The 20,949-nt window shown below is 39.3% G+C and overlaps 1 protein-coding gene across 1 annotated transcript in view; it reads left to right on the top strand.

The window, feature by feature from the left end:
* The first annotated feature begins 532 nt into the window (after positions 1-532).
* Positions 533-20,949, top strand: part of LOC139990584 (uncharacterized) — a 54,164-nt gene continuing 33,747 nt past the window's right edge. Inside the window, exon 1 of the mRNA XM_072009985.1 lies at positions 533-2,202. Coding sequence (XP_071866086.1) covers positions 1,308-2,202 — 895 coding nt within the window. The 5' untranslated portion in view covers positions 533-1,307. The remainder of the gene's footprint in view (positions 2,203-20,949) is intronic.

Raw genomic sequence — 20,949 nt, 5'->3', positions numbered from 1 at the left:
TGGCGTCGTCTTCGGGCCTACCGCGTATGAAAAAGAAAGCGCCTCCAAGACGAACGAACGAACGAACGAACGAACGAACAGGGAGAAAAAAACTTCGTCGAACGAAACGGAGCGAAAAGGGTGGTAGGGGAAACGGCTGATGGACAAGGAGTGGGGAGTTGGCGAGGGATAGAGAGCGTGGGGGTAGGGGGTCCAGACGTATTAATTAAACGACTCATTTTCATCGCACGACAAAAACGTGAGTTTAACGCCCATCGGCGACTAATGCGTCGCCCCACTGCAGCTCGTACGCTGCTCGCGGAATCGAGGTAGCGTGGCTGGTGCCGACCAGCGAGTTTCTACCTCGACGAATCGTCCAATCCTGTTGAAGTGGTGTACGCCTAGTATAGCTGTTCGTACATTGAAGAACCGCCCAGTTTTCGTCGATTCTCTATCCCCACTAGTGAAGTGGCGGTGCACGGCGGTGGGGTTGGGAAGTGGCCGAGGAACAGTTCCCCCCCACCACCATCCAACAGCGCCTCGTTTAGCCTGTAATTTGCTCAAACACTAGCAAGCTCTCGTGCCAGAAACATCCGTCAGAGAGCCCGTGGTCCGCTGGAGTCTCCAGATACGCTCGTTGGGGCCACAGTTGCTCTTTTTTCGGGACAACGGTGCCCGAGTGGTTCCTTTGGCCGGAGTAAATTTGGTGCCGCGGGGCTGGAGCTCGATGGAGAGGCGCGGTCCCGGGATATCGCAGTGTGTGTCGGCCGTGTGAGCGAAACGCTTCGTGTTGCGGCCTCTCTCTCTTGCGTTACAGTGGTGACACTACTCCTTGTCTCGCGCGGGGTCATCGTGGACTGGATGATCCCTCAGTGACGCTACACGAATCTCTCGTGAACGATGAATCAGTGGTGATCTTGGTGGTGGAAACTGCAGTGTCGCATATTTCGAAAACAGTCGTAGAATAATACGTGAACTAAGAGGATATTATACGTTGGTGTGGTGAAGAGATTAACAAATGGACGATGCACTCATTAACGAAAGGAAACGGACGATAATTGTCATCAAGAACATTGTCAACACTAAGTTACAACTGGGATAGTATCCCAAAATAGGGAGTTATCAGTGCGTCGATAAGTGCGTCCAAAGTGTTCTCAAGGAGTAACCCGTGGCTGGACGTCTGGCAGGCAAGCGTTCTCGGTCTGGTGAAGGAACCGGGACCGGGGCGGGTGCAGGCATGCGGCGGACCTGACTCGACCGAGTTACCTGGAGTCCTCGCGTGTTGCAGAAGTGGCCAGTCCATCAGCCAGGCGTACGATAATCGTACGATGATGCCGCTCGCGCCGACGCCAATTGTACCGGTGCCCTCGAAGCCGAAGATCGGCTTCAGCATCGACTCGATCGTCGGTGGTGGTGGACAGGGTCGCGAGGATCGCTTGGACCGTTTGGAACGGGTCGAAATCGAGAGAGATGGCAGCCCGATGGACGTGGTCGAGGGTTCGTCTTCGCCTCGAACTCGTCGAGTGACCACGCGATCCCCTGGCGCTCATTCCGAGGGCTCTGATCGGCCGGTATCTCGAAGTTCCTCCGTGGAATCGTACCCTAACTCTCGAAGAACGCCGTCACATCCAGGCACCCATCATCACCATCACGGCAATCACCATGGCCATCATCATCACTTATCCGCCGCCACCCACTTGGATTTTAGCAGAACGACGGTTCACAGTCACAGTGGAGGATCTACGCCGAACAACAGCCCCAGTCCACCTCATAGGATATCCCACGGTGATTCTCCCGTCGGTACACACCCTCAGCCGCCACCAGGAGTCGTCAGACCGAGTCCCAATTACCTCGCTCCGCCGCCTGGCGCGGCAACCGCAGCAGCGGTCGCGGCCGAACAGTTGAAATCTCTTTACGGTCTACCAGGACACGGTCCAACGGGACCACAAACCGGACAGAACGAGTATCATACGCAGCAGTTAGCACTAGCCGCGAATTTGGCCGCGGCGCAACATTTCCAAGCGGCGAATCTCGCAGTGGCCCTTCAGGCGCATCACGGCGCGTCGCCCCATGGACCACCGCACGGACCTTATCCCCATGGCGGCGCGCCTGGTGGACCTCATCCACCGCCGCATCCTCATCAACCGCCTAGAGACAGCTATCCGCTGTATCCTTGGCTCCTGTCCAGGCATGGAAGGATCTTCCCTCATAGATTTCCCGGAGGTACGTCCCGCAGCTGTCTTTGTTCTTCTTAGTTCCCAGCTTTGTGTTTTTCGTTTTTGGAATAGTTGAGTGTATTTCATTGTGTTCATTAGGTTTGATGGATTAGGACGAAAGGACTGTTTCAACTTGGAAAATATGTAAGCGTGTTATTGTTAGACAATCAGCAGAGATGTTTCTTTTTCCTTAGTCTTGAGAGTTTTTAGTATAGTTGAATATATTTCGTTATTTATTAGGTTACAATCGAGTACCGTATTAATTTGTTTTAATTTAAAGAAAAGACTATGTTCATTTGTTTGTCTCTTGTGCGTTTAGTTTTTCTGCTGTTGAACTATAACTGTAAAAGCTGCAAGAAATATCATCGTGATTGCATATTATTCAGTGTACTTATATGTTTGGATAATTAGCTTGTCGCGCAATTGTCAGATTACGCGTGCTTATCTTATTTTTCCGACCAAGATGAAAAACGTATCTATTTCTTTCTGGTTTTAATAAATTGTACCCGGAAATAGTTAGAGGAAACTGACATCGTTGGATCATAGGTGATCGCAACAATTGCAGTTTGATTCGAATAACATTATTTAATCCTTGTGGATCTAGTTTCATATTTATATCGCATATCTTGCACCTTATCTCATAAATTAAACAATGTAAGTTGAAATAAAGTATCCTAAAATTAAGTAATTTAATTGAAACTATTGTGGATCATCTACGTAACCCAATGATACCAATTGAGTGTTAATGGAGAGTCTCTCTCTCTCTCTCTTTCTCTCTCTGTGGATTCAATTTTATTTCTCTGGCTGTTAGTTTCATTGTAATTGATTAGATAGAAATAAAGGAAAATGGAGAAAAATAGAACACTCGATTTTGAAATTTGTCTACACGATGGAAATTAAAACACAGTGTCTGGAATGATAGCTTTCAGTTTCTGGTTCGCGTGACTCGAAAGACGCGATTCATGTTTTTATAGTTGCAAGAATGCTTACGTATACGTGTACCTATATCGCTTTTTATCATTGATAGCGGTACAAGTAGAGAAATAAATAAATGTTGTTTTTGTTGCATAAATAAACTTGATAGTAAAGTTATCAAGTTTTATATGACTTCCTGGCAAATATCAAGCTTCGTAGTAAAGTTATCTTAAACTTATCGAAACTTGTCAGATAAAACGACATATTTCTGCTTCTGTGTTCCATTAGTTTCACGTCAAAGGATAGGTCTGATAAGGTGATGAATAAAAATGGTTAAATAATTATAAAATTATGTAGTCTTGCAACGGTGTATGGCTTGTTTGGTATTATAATACTAGATATCCAGGGATACTATTTATATTCATAACATGACAAATTAATAGATCGATTGTAAGACGTTTATATATCTTTAGAACATACATTTCCAAGAATGGTTGCCTTTGCATCAAAGTTCAATTTTATAATCGACATCGCTTCTTAATTACAAGATCGCAGATTGCGGAACATAACTTACGTTTACGTATACCTAATAGTTCGATGTTTTGCGTCAGATACCGCATTAAAGCGAATAAGAAAGTAGTCAATCCTCGCGTTACTTATACAGACGTACTTAAGTAAAGAAATATTTAATACATAAATTTTAATTGAAATATCAACGAGTGACCGATTCACTGATCAAGACATTACCGTCAATTCGTGGAATGTGTACGTGGTTCAACGAGATACGTAGTTGCGTTTCCGAAAAATATAATTATTTTTTTCCGACCGAACGCATAGAACGCATAGTTTATTCAACGGTTCGTTAGTTTTCGATTCTTTCAATTGCATGATACAACAGTAGTTCGTTCAAATAACATCTAATGAATAGAAAGCAATCTCATGTTAAGACGTGTTTGCCTGTTTATTCCACGGAATATTTATATTAATTTCTTTAATTCCGCAATAATATATCAGTTGTCGTTTTTAATAACATATTTATCCGACAAAGTGTTATTGATTCATCGAGCAATACTAAAAGCTGTTATTCGGTTTTCTCGTTAATCGCTAGACGGAAGGGCAACGCTTGGTTACGAATTCCATCGAACGATTTCGAAATCATATGCTCGTTGTAAAATTATTTCCTGCGAACGACATAGTATTTTTGTTGGTTTCGAGGAAAGGAAAAAAGGAGGTTCGTTTACATGGTTAGATCGTTGTCAGTTGGTTCTCTATACGTGCTTCTTTCGCACGCGATCGTCGAGCAATTCTGTCGATCGAAAAACCATTTCTAACTTCGCTTTCTTTACACGATTTTCACGGCTTTTCGAGGGAAATCCCGGACAAAAGGCAATGCCCTTGCAGGACCGCTGGGATGAACCGTAAATTATGGGTTTCAATCTTTTGCTACATGATTTCGGATGTCTTTATGTTTCTAGATGTAAGTTAAAATATATTTGGAAAATAATGATCTTTCCAAAGAAAGTTTTACTTTTCCCTACGAGAGTGAACATCGAATTAACACCTATTTTTACCTGTGTAATTATTATTTTTTCTACCGTGCGCAAGGTGCATCAACTGTGCCCGCTCTGTATGGCGCCACATTTTGAAACCTAACTTTAAAGCTCAATTATGCCTCGTAATGATGCTGCACCTAGGGCCTCCCCAAAGGTGCAAGCGCGAGCCTGCTAACGCGCAACATCCTCAATTTTCCCAAACACCATAGTCTTAATTCCTATATAAATATGTATGTATATGTCTCTAAAGTAATAAACAAGAATATAGAATCAATTATAAGCGTGGAACGTGCGGATAGCCGAGATCCGCGAGTTAACTCGTCATATTCCAAGTTAATAAACCCCATGGCGCGATATTCTCGCTTTTTTTCCCCTCTCCCTCCTTTTCCCTTATGTCGACCGGTTCGCTTCGTGAGAGATTATCGATTTGGTCGCGATGTAAACAGCGTATATCGGAGTCGATCGCGCTTAAACGACGAACACGATAATTACGTGTATATTCCGTAGGGCTGGTAAATAAGAAGGAACGTACGCGTTTCTTTACACCGTGAAAGAAGAGGTTACGCAAAGATTTCGTAACGAAGATTTTGTAACGTTGTTGTGTCCGCAGCGCGATCATTCTTATCTCGAGCCATAAACGACGAGGCAAAACAAGCGGGTTCGCGTAATTGATTCATTCGAGAGTGATAACCGGACCACTGGACCAATTATGAATTATTCCACGATACTGGCCATATCGTAACGACGAGATAGCGTTCCATCCAGTCATCCATGATAGCGGATAGTGAATGGAGGAGAAGAGAAGCGATAGCGTTGTTTGTTTAGTAGTTGCAGTCCGTAGTGTTACGTGGTGATTGAACTTTTTAAAATAGCTCTGCCCGAGGCGATTAATTGTAGAGTTAGAGGAACTGTTTGGATATTTATTCTAGATTAGGAAAATATAGGAGCGATCTTGTAAATTAGTGAAAAATGGAGAATCGAGCAAGTCGTCGAAATAATTTTCGCTAAAAGATTCTATTGAGATAGGAAGATAGGCAGATTTAATGTACGCGTGATAAATGGATTAAAAGAACCCGTTTTTTGAGGAATTTTTAGTGAAGGAATCGTGTTGAATATTCTTAATAGTTGTAGGTAATCAATTTCAAGATGATCTAAATCAATTTTATCCACGCAAAAAATATCATACGAAGTTTTATGCGAAATGTTCGAAGACTTACTCGTAATTCATTAACGGAATAACTTTGCCGGCGATAGAAGGAATCGATAAATAGGAATACATTTATTGTATACCGATAAATAAATTCTGGGAAAAACATCAGGATATTCGGTGAAGGATAAGATTTTTTTAATTCATTTGGATATCATATTGTACAATTGAAGCTTGTCATAAAACAAACTTTCATTAAAAAAAAAGGGAAGGTTCCTCAGGAGTATAGGAACGTTTAAAAAAATTTTTCCTCGTAAAATTGATGATTCTCGTTATCGTTTTACAACACGCATACTTCCACTCAGACAGATGTTGCGCGACAGTTCGCCCATTTATCTCCAAGCGATTACCAGCTACCTGTAACTGGAATCTAATTAGCCAAGGCAAAGCAAAACAGGTAGCTGTGCATTGTACGACGAACGATACCGTTCGACAACTGCGTCAGTTTCTTCCACCTGTGAAGGTGTGAAGACATTACCAATTTCAAGTTGAAGCACGCGGAGTTTCATGTCTCGCCATTCGTCGGTTCGTTCGTACCACAGTTAATTTTATCTACGATCTCTAGTCGATTGTAAATCATTCGATCGTATGTAACTCGTACCAAACGCGACGTATGTTAGAAACAAGAGTTTTATCACGAAGCATTCATATTTGTAGAGGATGAGGCGGTATCAGTTAATAGAATCGGACAGATTCTACGTGAAAAAATAAGTGGAAACTGTAGAATGAAATTTGTTCGCACGACGCTTCGTTTCTGTGAAGATCCAGTTTGAAAATTTGTCGAGTCTGCTTTAGTTTGGCTAAGTAACGACTACGTATGTATGAGTGAACGATCGACAGAAGGTTATTGTACGTGTGAATTAAGTCAACAATGTGAAATAAAATTCTTCCGTGTAAGGTTTCGTCTTGAAGAAAATGAAGTTTAAATGCGTTTAATACAAACTGGTCGGGTACACGCACATGATGAATTTTCAAATTTAATTTCCTCGAAAACGAAGCATCTAGTGAAAAAATTCTATTCTACAGTTTCTACTTATTTTCAAATGTAGTTAAAACCTCTGTCGATTATTTACTCTTGTTCAGTTTGCAATTAGCCAAGTTTAAATATGCTTGCCTTATCTTGGAAGTCGATTTTTATTTTATTATTTTAAATTTTTCTCTCATTTTTTCACGTGAAATCGCTCTTTACCCAGTTCTATCACAATTACCGCCCCACCTTGTATATATATATATATATCAGTTTATCGAAGGGCTAATTTTTATGCGGAATTTTGGAAATTTATTTTCGTTTGGGAATATACACGTATCTCTGGTTGGCTTTGTGTAACTGTGAAAAGCGGAAGATCGAGGAAATAATTTCCAGGAAAAGGATTGGTTTGCAAGTTTCTGTTAAGAATAGAATTAATTATTATATGGAGGAAAAGAAACGATCGATCGTGTGCTTGGCACGACCAATAATAGTTTACTCATTGCAAGCGCGCGTATGCGCTAGCTCCGATTCTTCGAATGACCACGATGACGAATCGAAAGGGACGAGGGGATGATCGTTTGAAAACGTATGCGTCAAGTGGAAAACCTCGATGGACGTTTTATGGACACGCGTGGACGTTTATATGCGAGGCGATTTACAAGACGTGAAACGCGTCACTGATGGGGGAGGATTATTATGGAGCGTGTTAACAGTGATGAATGTAGAAGTAGTGCTTTGTTGTGTTACGGTCTTCAAATCATCGTGATTTTCTTGAGATTTTTTTTAGTTTAACATTTGGAGAATTTGTTTGTGAAAAATTAATTTCTATGTGATATATAATATTTGCCATAGGCTAGGATCTTTGAGGTAGGCTTTTGTTGTGTGATTAAGGGTTTAATGGAAAGGTTAATTACTTAGATTTCTATCTAGATATAGGTGAGCGACAGAATGACACTTTGAGTAAGATTGATTCTTAATGCTAATTTTCTGTAACTTCTTTTGGGAAAAAAGTTGACCTTATTAAGAGTTGTGATTTAAATACGAGGAACATAGATTGTATCCAATATGAGAATTGGTATTAATTTATGAGATTGAAGATTCTTCGTCGTAAATTACTCGTGACATTTTAATATTTCTTATCTGCTACAATGATCGCGCTTCCAGCATATAATCTTGACAGGCTCGATAATTAAAAGAAATTTAATGCTACCAAGTAATACCCGATCGTTCAAAATGCTCAATCTTACGTTAAAAGAGACAACTTGCCAGTACCTTTTGCGGCCTCTAATCATTCTAACGTATCTTACAGCTCTAATATTCTCACCAAAACTGTCCAATAGTCTCAGATACTCAATCTGGCATCATGATAGTATACCACAATTTCTCTATTCTTCAAAAATTCTATACATATCCCAGAAAATCATGCAAACAGTTCACGTGATCCTCGCAGTATTCCATACGTAATGGCTACAAAAGGTATTGCCACATACTCTTTGTTTTCCAGTGGAAGGTCTTTATACCAGTTTGTATACATTTCATTTTCATAATATCGAAACTCTGTATTCGTCTGAATATTCTGCCAAATGATACGAAATTTAATTACCTGGACCTAATTAGTTAGTAGATTCTACAATAAATATATCGCTGGTGCGATGTGCTTTGCGCAACCACTGTATATCATTCAATCGAAGTTGCTGCAAACGTTGCCCACGAAAATATATCCATTCCCATCCACGTTTATAAATAACGCGCCAGTTAATTAAGTATATACCACCCAAAGGCAGCCCTACATCAGAAAAATTCGAAACGTCTCCTCAGAAGTAGTAATTACGCATTCCTTAATGAACAGGCGGACGTCGCGCGAAACGAGAACCGCGACAGGTGCTCGAAGCTTTCCGAATTCCCCTGTATCCTCCTACTTTTTATATTTATTTTCTTTATTTTCCCTGCCGCTCGAACTGAAATCCATGATTTCTGTATTACGCAACCGATAATTTAGCAGCTCGAATCTCGGCCGTGTTATTACGCGAAAACCATCCTACCTCTCCTTAGCGGTTTATTATCGTTCAGTGTCGTCCAATCATGTGAGCAGACATTTTTTCTCTAATTATATTCCCGCGGTTGTCGTGGTTCTTACGTCGAGGCTGTTCGTTCCGCTCGAAGATTAATCGCTCAATCGAAAAATCCACTTTTTGCAACGAAACTTCATTGGAAAATCAATCCTCCTCCTCCTCCTCCTCCCTTTTTCCTCTGTACTTTTTTTCTCTCTTCTTTTTTTTTTCTTTTTCTTCCTCCACCGCTACGTGTATGGAGACAACGCCGCCGCTTCGTTTCGAGCTGCACGGGTGTAGTTCGTTGGTTATACCTAATCGGGCGGCAATCAGGCGACATCAGACCAGGCCTGGAAGGTAGCATACGAGGTCAGGCCCGTCGGCTGGGAAAAAGCTAGGAAAAGGCGAAACGTCCCCGTCGATAGAAATGGACTATCGACGATTACCATAAATTTACCGCGATCTACCGGGATCGTATACGGTTATTTTGTCCCTCGATAGAGAGAGGAAACTAGTTCCGCGCGCGGAAAAAATCGTGACCGTGTAAGCCTTATGGTGCGTTGTGCGAGCGCCCCTAGGGACTTTTTCTAGTTGCTCGGGTGAACCGATGGTGGCGTTCCTGAGTACTTGGAATTAAGTTTCCCTGCAAGGATCGGATACTGCTTCGGTATGGAGACTGAATATTAACGTTCTCTCGTAATTGGGGTAGCTTTTCACCCTTAATTGGCGAAATGGAAATACGTTGACTTTTCTGCCGTGCTTCTCAGATATTTTAGTATTCCGATTGAAACCTGATCTTGTAAATTATAATTATCAGCAGTCTATCGTGACCTATAGCGTACGCGAACATCTTACGAGTACAAATAGTTCAAAAAACGAATGATCTTCGGATAAAACAATCAGATTCATCGATCCTTAACGCGAAAGTTACCCTAGAAACTAGAACGTTAAGAAGATGGTGGAAGATTTTTCTCCGCATTAACGTAACTACCATCATTCATTGTTTCCCAAGGTTCGTAAACGAGACCCTGTTAGGGCAGCAATTTGAAGAGGTGGCTGGGAGTAAAACGCTTAGGATTCAGACACTCATCGAATGGCCCGCCTAAGGCGACGTCCCAGTCAATGATTCGATGATGAAGTGGCTTCAATGCCGTGTGTTACTCGGTTAGGGTTGTTTACTACTTTTTGGTCAATTTTGTCTCATCAGCGCGTTACTTCGGGCGGTGTTCTCGGAACAGGACGAGGACTCACGTTACCATTCGATTACTGTTATTTCTCGAGTACTTGAGCCAGCTGGATAGGCTACCATTTTCAACGTAACTTGGACTCGAACGAGGCCCTAGTCGCTTATCTAATAGCTCGTTTTAGAATACCGAGTATCATACATAGAAAGTTGTGTAGAATTTCTCAGAATTTCTTTGCTTCTGTTGCTTCTGTGTTTACAAGAATCTTTGATTAATTTTCATTTATAATTATTCGGTCGGAGTAAATAAGATATTATTTTGCGAAGGAGAATTCAAGCGGAAAATGTGAAATACGAAATCAGGTATTGGTTACGGTGATATTAATTTGTATGTAAATTATGTATTAAAGTGTAGTAATAGATTGTAATTAGACTGAGGAAATTTATGCAACTTGGTGTTTTTCTGAACGCAACTAGAAGAAGTTGTAAATGTTACAACGAACATTATAATTTAGATTTTTCGTATATTTCTATATTTTACGAGCATTCTGCGAATTTTTGCATCTAATTTACATTTAACTTTGATATAATAGTTCAACCTCTGAATTGAAGTGATAATAAAGTAGTGCGTATAAATTTGTAGCACTTTAATTTTTATTTATACTTGTATATTTTATTTTCAATGAAGTTCGTTGAAGAAATAGAATTTGTGGCATGATTGAAAGTTGTAAGTTCGCTTGAAGTCACGTTCAAAATGAAACTTTGTCCACTTCCATCGATAATTATGAACGACAGCGAGAAATTTCGTTTGGAAACGGACAACCAAAGCTACCGAAGTTAGTGCCATTTCCTAGCCAATGTATGGCGGTTGGAATTGTTGACTCGAGTAATTGTCACGATCGTTCGTGTTAAATGAAGTACCGCTCAAGTTGAAGTCACGCCTGCTTGGTTCGTGTAATGAGAAAGAGAAATTGCATTGTGAGGCTATTTACCATTTGTATCGAAAATTTGTTTCAAAGATAGAACGGCGGATAGCAATCGAGAAAGGAAGAGAAACGTTATTACAATGACACAGATACAGAGTTAGATTTGATTGGATTCTATTATAACTCTAATTGATACTTTTGGTAATGGAATACGCCATTAACTGGGCGAAACTTTCTTCGAATAACGTCAATCGGTCGTAATTAGAGTAGATATTACAAGGATAGGTGTAAGAGATTTGTTCAAGTCGACCAGTGCTAATGGAATTTTTAACACACGTGGTATATTCATAAAAGAGGTTTACAAGTGTTTCAATACTCTGGCGAGCCTGTGTATATCGTAGAACTTATAATTATAGACATATAACGATCAGTGTACTGCAGATTTTTATGCAATTTCATATTTCTATCAACATAACTAAGGTAACGAAACCTACGTGAAGATTTATTTCACCTCCTATAATAAAATTATAATAACCGCTTTACTTTCTTTTCTTATATTCTCGTATATTACCAGCATTTTGTACATTTTTACACTTTTAAGTTTTTCATAAAAATCCGCGGTTTATTGACCACGAAAATTGTCACTCGCTTTCGTTCTCCGATTGTTCCTTCAGTCAGGATATGTACCGTTGAAAATTATCGTTTAGCGGATTACGTTGTCCATAAGAAGACAGCTAGAGATATCAAAGCGGAGGTGAAAATTAAGCGGAAGAAAAACTTCTGACACCATAGTTGAACTAATCGCTGCTTGTGCAGTAGACACTCGCTTATCTGGCAATTAGTCGGTATCGGTAATTACCGCGGAGGATCCTCCGCCCTAGCATCCAGTCTTCCGCACGCGTTTACAGCAGGGAGAAAGGGGGAGGAAGGTCATGGAACTGTTTCGATAAGGAATTCTCGAGTCGTTTTCTGTAATCTATTCCAGCTCTCGACTTCGCTACTCTTCGTGGCTCATAATGGTGCCAGGAGGACTTCTTTTTCCTCTTCCACTACTCTTTTTCCTTAGATCTGAGTTAGTTAGTTTTATGCAGGCTATACTTTGTAGAAAGAGCCAGAGACTCGATCTTTATAACGCTTGTGTAATTCTTGAAACCGGTGGAAATGTATTTTTAATGATATTAAAGTTCTTCTCGTTTTTTTTCTTTCTTTTTTCTTGGTTCTCCCGTGTCGTGTTCCGTAAGTTCTGAACGAATGGCGTTCGAATCATCTCTGTTTTATCGCTGGGAAATATATTTGTTGAGTGTAGCAACTAACGATTAAGTTCCTTCTCTCCATTGTGCCTCATAATTTATTTTCCTGAATTTTTTATCGTTGATGAATTGTAGCGAGAACGACTGCCGGTGATATCCTTTTATTCGGAAAGAATCGCGTTTAAATTATTTCTCATTCGTGAAATTATTTTTTTACGTTTTTAAATCATATTTTACGATGTACCGAAGGAGAACAACATCCAAATATTTATTACAAATATAAAACACGTAATCCACGTGACTATCAGCAATCCTAGTCTTAGCTAGTCTTTCATTCCTTTTAGCCAAGTTTCACAAATTCCTAGAAAGGAACGGCGATTAAACTCTTTTCTTCTTTCCTTTTTTTTTTCTTTTTTAGATTTATGAACGTTTTCTCCCGCCAATAAAAAATACGAACGAGGTGTAACCGTTGTTAACGATATTAAAAGTCAACGTTAATATTAACGACGCTGCTACTTTTTCTTATATTCGTCGTATTATCTTTTCTTTTAGAAATTCTCGGGCGAAAAAATACGGTGATCGGAGCGTAATTTGTTGGGTTTTATGGATCGTTTTTTGTCATTAGAACGTATCTGTCTTAAATGACTTCCAATGGCGTGTTCGTTGGATTATTTTTTACTGCTCGTAGCTGTCGATTCGTAAATACTATAATTCACTGCTAATGTAATCGTAGTTTTATTGCTCGCTACTTCCTCCATCTCCTCGGGTTCAGATTCTGCACATTAAGCACAGGGCATCAGGAATGTGAAGAGGGCATAAAAACTCAAACATTGTCGAATCTGTGCTACGACTATTGGCCTAAGTATTTATTATAACCCGTTGCTCTGCTGCTATACTATAATCAAGCTCCGTTATGGAGGAAAAATAAGAGCACCGATAACAGAATGTTCAGATAACAGAAATTCCATGGTATCTCGTATAGATGGATTTCTTCGAATCTAATAGCATATTACAGTATTGCGTTCTATCGTAACTAGACTTTATCGCAGAAGAGGCATTTTGTAGTTGAATTTTATCGTAGAATTCTGCCTACAACATTTGATAATGAAATATTAAAATCGTTATGTAAACGTTATATAAAGTTATTCTGCGAATGAAACATGGAGATGTAGACAGTCGAGTTTATTTTGAGTTTTTAAATTCTGTACAATAAAGCGTCAATTATCCGAAACAATTGGGACATCGAGGTGGTTCGGAAAATCGAACTGTTTAGATAACGTAACAAACATCTATTTACGTAGTTTACATGACATAGGAATTATCCCTAATTATTATCCCTAAATTATTGCTGTAATTTGAAACGTAGCTATATATTACGCAGAACATTCATTCATTTTTGAAAAAGTGCTTCGAGGTAACGATACATAGTAATTATAAATAATTCTGGTATATAGTCGACGTTAGGAAAGTTTATTTTTTAAAGCAGAAATTTAAGTTCCTTTCCGATTGCAAGAACTAGTGGCGACAGCGACGATGCGACACTGATTCGGATAATTAACGCAATATTGTGTTACAATTATTATTGAGGTTATTAAATTGACCTCAATAGCTTTCATATGATGTAAAAGCGAATTGTAGTTATATCAGTGTCATAGCACTCGTGACCTCATTATTACATAGATGGCGAAAACCGTGGAAAATTTTTGAATAATGAAACCTTCTTTCCCATTTCCCTCATCTAAATCCACCACTTACAAGAAAAACACTTGAAGTTAATAGCCATACTGTAGGATAGGCAATGAAAATTCAATTAGCAGTGAATGTGTTGAAGCTACATCTTGACCCAGTTGCATGGAACACCGTAGATGTCTTACGTACCTCTTCTTCCTCTCAACATATATAATTAATACCCATTATACATACAAAAAAAAGACTTCTTCTTTCTTAAGAGAATATCCGTGTAACGAGGCACTCGATTTGGCGAAGAACAGAAGAATCACGTTAAAAACGTCTAAACACAGAAGTTAAATCTCGTTACGTATCTATTCTTCGTCTGGTCGCAATGAGCTGACACGGCGCGATTTTTTAATGACGTCTGCCAACGGCGAACGAACAGTTGCAATACTAATTACCTCTAATACGCGGTTGCGCAAATGGAATGGACGTGATAGCGGAATGAATTCCCGCCTGTTGGTCTGCCGTCGACACCGCTTACGGAGAATTGATATTACGAAAGGGAATTGCCTTTGCAGTTAAGTCACGAGCAATTACCATTAAGCCCGTTCTGAGTAATTACCCTTTTGTTAAGTGAAACATGTGACCCGCGGAACGGCACGATTCCACTGTGGTTTCGTTAAAACGTTAAAATCGTCGACCGGTTCCGGGCTTACAAATGCAAATTTTACGACGCCAGGCGTCGAAGAAGAGTACGCTTCTTGGAAAATTGGTCCTGAACGAGCCACGGTGACGGATCAGCAATAATCAGCAATACCTATTCGAATGTAAATAAGCTTCTAATAGAGTAGAATTATTAGAATCGTCGTAGATTATGCGTGTTTGGCTATTTCGAGGGTCGATTATGCAATTTTGTTTTTCTTTCTAGCAACAGACGAGTTTCGTTTATTTTTGTCATATCGTGTTCTCTGACTGGCATATTAGGATCGTTGGAGGATTTTTTAAATGGCTTCTGCAATGTTCTAATAGCTCTACCTTGTACGAAATATTAATTGTAGGGTACATGATAAAGGAATATATATTCTTTAATTGAAATTTTGTGAACTGTAAAATTGAAGTTGTTACGATTTTGTTATAGACTTTAGCCGCTTCTACATTGCTTTGTAGATATTAATTACATTTTACACGGTAGAAGGATTACATTTGGAACAAAAAGATCATGATTTTCTTATTGTTTAGGAAATTAATCGAATTGTTAGATTTAGCATAGCGCCTAATTTTGTCCATTTCTCTCGCCGTTTTAATCTTGGCAGTATAAAACGACGACATTCAAATCACTCACCCATGTATCTCCATCCCCCAACGGAGGCAGTGAATTAAAATTTAAAAGAGATCCCAGTGGAACTCGCGTTAGAAAGCAACCAAGTGACGCGAATGTTCAAACTCATAATAGAAATCATGCGAACGTTTCCATTTGTCGTTATCGAGGCCTGGTATAGTGCTTCGGGATACAATACCGTGTTAATCAGCGTTATTAAAGGGACGTTTACCCTCGTGACGTTCGCACCATGGGGTGTCCATCTGCAACAATGGCGTTCGGTAGCCTTCCCGTCATCCATTTTTTCGAATCTTGATTTCACGCGTGTTCCACGTGTTTCCATGTGTTTGCCCCCACCATTTTTATCTCCTTTTTGCTTTTTTTCTTCGACCGAGCCATCGTTTCGAACCGATCGAAAAACGCCTCTGTCGTTGATCTTTCAGGTTCCATCGACAATGACGCGATATTTCTCTCCCCTCTTCTACTTCATTCGTTCCTTTGTGAATCGGATTGACGTCTTCATTGAGCGAATCGTCACGGTCGATCGGTGATCGCGATCGAGTCAGAGATCCACCGTGCAAATTGAACAATCGAATGATCTGATTTTTTTGCAGGCTGGACTGTGCGAGCGCTTCTTCCTTCTCGTTGATCGGCATTGTCTGACTAGTCGAGTATCACTACTGGTTGCGTTTTATAGAGCGACGAAGTAGAGTAGCGTTTTTTCGAGTCGAGAAAGTACATATTATTCTGTTCGTTTCTTGGGTGGTGAAAGATACAAACGAACTTCGTCGAACCGAAATTTTCGTGAATCGAGAAGGTTTGTACGGAGGTGGTTTTCTGAAAAAAAAAAAAAAAAAATACAGAAAACGATGGATAAGATCTAAATTTATTTAGAAAATTGTATTATGAATTTTTGAGTTTTTTTTTTTGAAGCATTAGTGGATTAATGTCGTATCTTATAACACGTGTCTATTAACTAGCAAGTCTCGCACGAAAAAATATTATTCTACAATTCCGATTCGTTTCTTCATCACCGTGTACCTGCAATTTTTCCAAGCACAAGAAATAACGAAAATATGTATAGGATACATAATCAGTAGATGAGATATCTTTCACTTCTGTCAACGTACAGTTGCAGCGTTAAAAAGAATCAGCGAAGATGTAAATAGGACATTTAATTAAATAAAGAGCAGTAGACAGTGTTTCGGTTCTATCAACGTATACTCTCAATTTTCCCAAGTAAAAGAAATAGCTACAACACACACACACACACACATAGGATATAATAATTAATGGATAAGATATATCTCGCTTCTGTCAACGTACAGTTGCAACATTTAAAAAAAATCAACGAAAATGTAAATAGGACATACGAGTGTGTATCCATAATTAGTTACGTTTCACTTGCGCGTACGTGCATATGCAATTTTTGCAAGAATTAACGAAAGAAGCAATCGTGACGCGAACAAAGTGGTTATCCACATGTAAAATATGCCGCTAATTGCTGGTACGGCAATTAGATACGTTCGTTACGAGGAGTGTCGTTCGTGTATGCAAATGGTGCGACATCTTCAATTCCGTGCACGTTGAAAAATCGTTGCCGATATCCGGTATCGGTGGATGACTGCTCGTGTCGAGCAGCCAACGAATCGTGTAATTAAATAGTAATCGCTCATTACCGTGGCTCCGTCGTTTGTTATATTGGCGTATATGCACGCGAGTTATACTTACCTATAATGCAACATATTTCTAACCGGTTTCGATGGAATCGAAATTAATATGTGGATAATGAAAGACTAGAAGCGCCATTACTTAAAACCTATAGGAAATTTTTTGAATATTTTACTTAACGAGAATATCATTCTCATTTGCTTGGCTATAACGACGATATTTTATTTTAACAGGAATGCAGAATCGCGGATGATTAATCGCCATAGGAAACTATATAGGCGTGTGTTTTAGAACTCGTAACTCGTTAACCTGTCTCGTTCGGATTGCCAATATTTTACACGTAATAATTTAATCACTCGGAGCTCCGTTCCCTCAACGTATCGTTACATTTGTGTGAAAAATATAACTACCGTTGTTTGGAAGCTTATCGAAATAAATTATTTGTTATTGAATTATAATGATAATTGAATTATCGTAGAATTAAATTTCGTAAAGAACTTCCACAGTATTTTACTTGCATGTTAAAAAAAAGCCTTTGATTTACTACGTTTTGTAATATCATCAATATTTTAACGATACTCGACTATCATGATCATATTGGTTTCATAATTCTAAAGTTGAAAGCACATTTAAAAATATACATAGAAATTACAAGATTTAAACAGTCAATTATTCGTTATTAATGAACTTCGATATTCAATGAGATAATCTTTAACACTTGTTACATGCTCAAGATGGTTATTCCTCACGTATTTTTATTTTTTACTAAATAACAAATACCTATACACTTGCAAGAAATATCTCGTATTCTTATAGGTTTTCGTATTGCTTTCAATCATGATCGATGTAATCACGAAAGTCGTGTTCAATTACAGTATTCGTAAAATCTCGAAATATTTTATGCAACATGCGATATGGGCATTAAAGTTGTCTGTGTGAATAATCAAATATCTTCAAGAACCGGTGTGTACGTATTTGGTTATATATCGGTGGCTGCGATTGTTCGTTCGTGAATTTACATAATTACGGAGGCGGTTGGTTATATATACGACAGCTGATTTGCATACTTAATTCCGTAATTGGCGCTTCTTAATTGTTTAACCAACTGCGTAATTTAGCGAAGAATATTTCGTCAGAGAATGAGTCTTCCGTGACGTTAATGGTCCATGGTGACGCGATTATCCTCGAAAAGATATCCTGTGCTCATCTCGGATCGATCGTATGGCCTCCTTTTTTTATTTTTTTTGGTGATACACACCGCTTGACGAAGGCTTGTTTGGAAATTGTAAAATACGCGATTGTAGAGATTATGTGACGTTTCTTAGAAACACTTCTGTACTGTTATATCCATATAATTTTTTATTCTTGGAATATTTGATACGAGATTAAATCTACGTGTTTATGGATTACGGATGGAAGCTGTCAAACGTTTTACAAGTTTACAAGATTCCTTCTTTCGTAACATCTTATTATATTCCTTTTTGTGTTATTGGCTGTAGTTATTTTCATTCATTCATCTCTTTTCTTTACTATTTAATTTCATGTGAAACACGTTTGACGATTTAACATCTTTATCCACAATGTGATTTCTTCTTCGATATGATCTTTTACCGTTTTATCGCAGCAATATTGGTCCTCTTATCACCGATAGCAAACGTAAAACTTTGTTCCAATTTATATCTTGCTATTTCTGCTATCTAAATATCGAAATCTCTCCGTCATCGATCCAAGAAAATTGTATACGTAAGAACCTACTTCCCTTTCCGTTTTAACATTGTTACTTTCCAACGTAAAAATCTCCTCCTCAACACCATCTCTTTCATCACGCATTTCCAGACTCCACTTTCGTCTGCGAATCCTAAAACTCGTCCTTCAACGCTTCCTGTACTGTACCAAAAAACGAACTTCATCCCTGCTTTCACTTTTCCTATATTCTTCTCCATTGAAACGTCTCTGGAACGTGTTTTTCACTGCGATCATTCCGCAAGAACACCTACCCATTATTTAACGTTAACATTTCTCCTTCGCAGTATCTCCTCTCCGCAAAACGTCTTGCTCGTTCAACGTCGTCTTCAAGGGCTTCAAAATCTTTTGCCATTCCTGGTTGCTCCATTCGTTCACCGTTTCCCTCGACCTACACTTTTCTCCTGTTGCGTCGTTAGCGAATCTCTAGGCGCTTCCTAGACGTCGCCCACGGGCGTCCCAAGTCTCTCCCGGTTCTCTGCAAACAGGAGAAGAGGACGAAGGAAAGGGCGAGGAGCGAAGGTTCTAGAGAACGAGGGCGAAGGGAAACGACGAAGAGAAGCTAGACGGCCTGTAATTACGGGAAGCTTGGCTGTGCGCAGCTGAGCCGCCCAGAGCGACTCGAAATTACTCAAAAATAAGACCAAATCGCGAACGTATCAAATTATAACCCCGATTCCCTACCCCCTCCTTTTATGTTTTTCTTTTCTCTCTCTCTCTCTCTCTTTCGTTTCTTCTTTTGTCGTTTTTTCCCTTTAGTTTCGCTAGAGCTGGCGACCAACAGCGTTTCAAACGTTTCGCCGAGCTACGTGAATCGTCCAAGCAAACGTCGACCCCGACGCTAATGCGTTTTTAATTGTTGCTAACGCGACCGTAAACGGACCCGATGCAAATTCCGCCGCGATACACTCGATAAGGCGGGGTTCTAGTTCGTTTCGTGGCGGATTTGTTAATATGGCTGCAGGTGTAGCGTGCATCTGAGGGTTGAGGAGAGTGCGGGGTATCCTGGAATAGAGGAATTTGGGTCGGGCAGTTGGAAAAATTTCATAAATTTTCGATTGGAAAGAGGGCGATGGAGAAGTTTTCTTATTCTTTGGCTAGAAATCTCGATTTTTATATTTACTACGTGCTTTCCCTTTGGATAGTTTATTCGTTTCGAGAGTGAATTATCGAGGGATGGAAGATTTTAGTATATAGTTCTTTTAGAATAGTTTCTAGTATAGTTGTTAAATTTTGTGAGTTTTATGGCGCGAAAGGGGATGGGTCTTTGCTTGGAACTTTAAAAGTACGTTCGGACGACGATTGTTATTGTCAATGTTGTAGTCAATACTCAGGATTCTGAATATTCTATTATCATTATATCGGCTCTTGGCGCTGATAGTAACACAACAGAATAAACTTCGAATTCGCTTTTATGGAATAGAAGGCCTGCATTATGTTTCTACTTTTATCACGTAAAACGGTATATTTATAATTCCGCCAGTTTTGCGTCAGAGGGGAAAATTATTATTCATGTATGCCGCTATCAACGTGACCTTAGTTTTACAGCACCGGCTCCTCTTTATTTGTTTTGTGACGCCACAAGTGCAAAGTCGTACTGCTTTCACGAATAATGCAGAATACCCCGTGTCGATGTCGTTAAAATGTCTCGCGAAAACTTATTTCTAAATTTTAAAGAATCTCTCTTATAAAATTTCCATCTTTTCAATCGTGTCACTATCAGTGCCAAGCAACGATATATATGTTGATCTTCTCGAGGATCTGGCGCGTACGATAATGTCGAGAACTCTGAATATCGACGATAACATCGATCGTGTGGACTCTCTTTTGGTCGTATTTAATTGCTACTTTATTTAATTTCCGTTTCTTCGAAAATGATAGTATTGCGAAAGATAGAAAATATCTATCCTTGAAAGGTATTGTTTGCGAGTTTTATGAGCCGAGCTGAAAAGAAGACACGACGATATGTAGAAAGTTCGTAAAGTAACCGTGTTTCGGCTATAGACTCTTCTATCTATTTAAATGAATAAACATCTGCGTAAAAAACTTTCTACTCTATAATTGAATCGTAAGCTGACGATCAAAGATACTTGACTATCGCTATCAGATAGAATCACGTAGATCCGTCGTAAATAGCGACTATCGAAGGAGGTTAAACCATAATTTTCTTATAACTCTGCGATACCAAGAAACTATGCATTGTGAATGTCATCATTATGTAGTTAACTACATATAGTACATTTACTACGTACATATGTTTATAACATATACTACATATATATTAGCATTGTTT

This window comes from Bombus fervidus, chromosome 9, assembly GCF_041682495.2.
Source record: "Bombus fervidus isolate BK054 chromosome 9, iyBomFerv1, whole genome shotgun sequence".
Lineage (NCBI taxonomy): Eukaryota > Metazoa > Arthropoda > Insecta > Hymenoptera > Apidae > Bombus > Bombus fervidus.
This window is presented reverse-complemented; position numbering and strand designations above follow the sequence as displayed.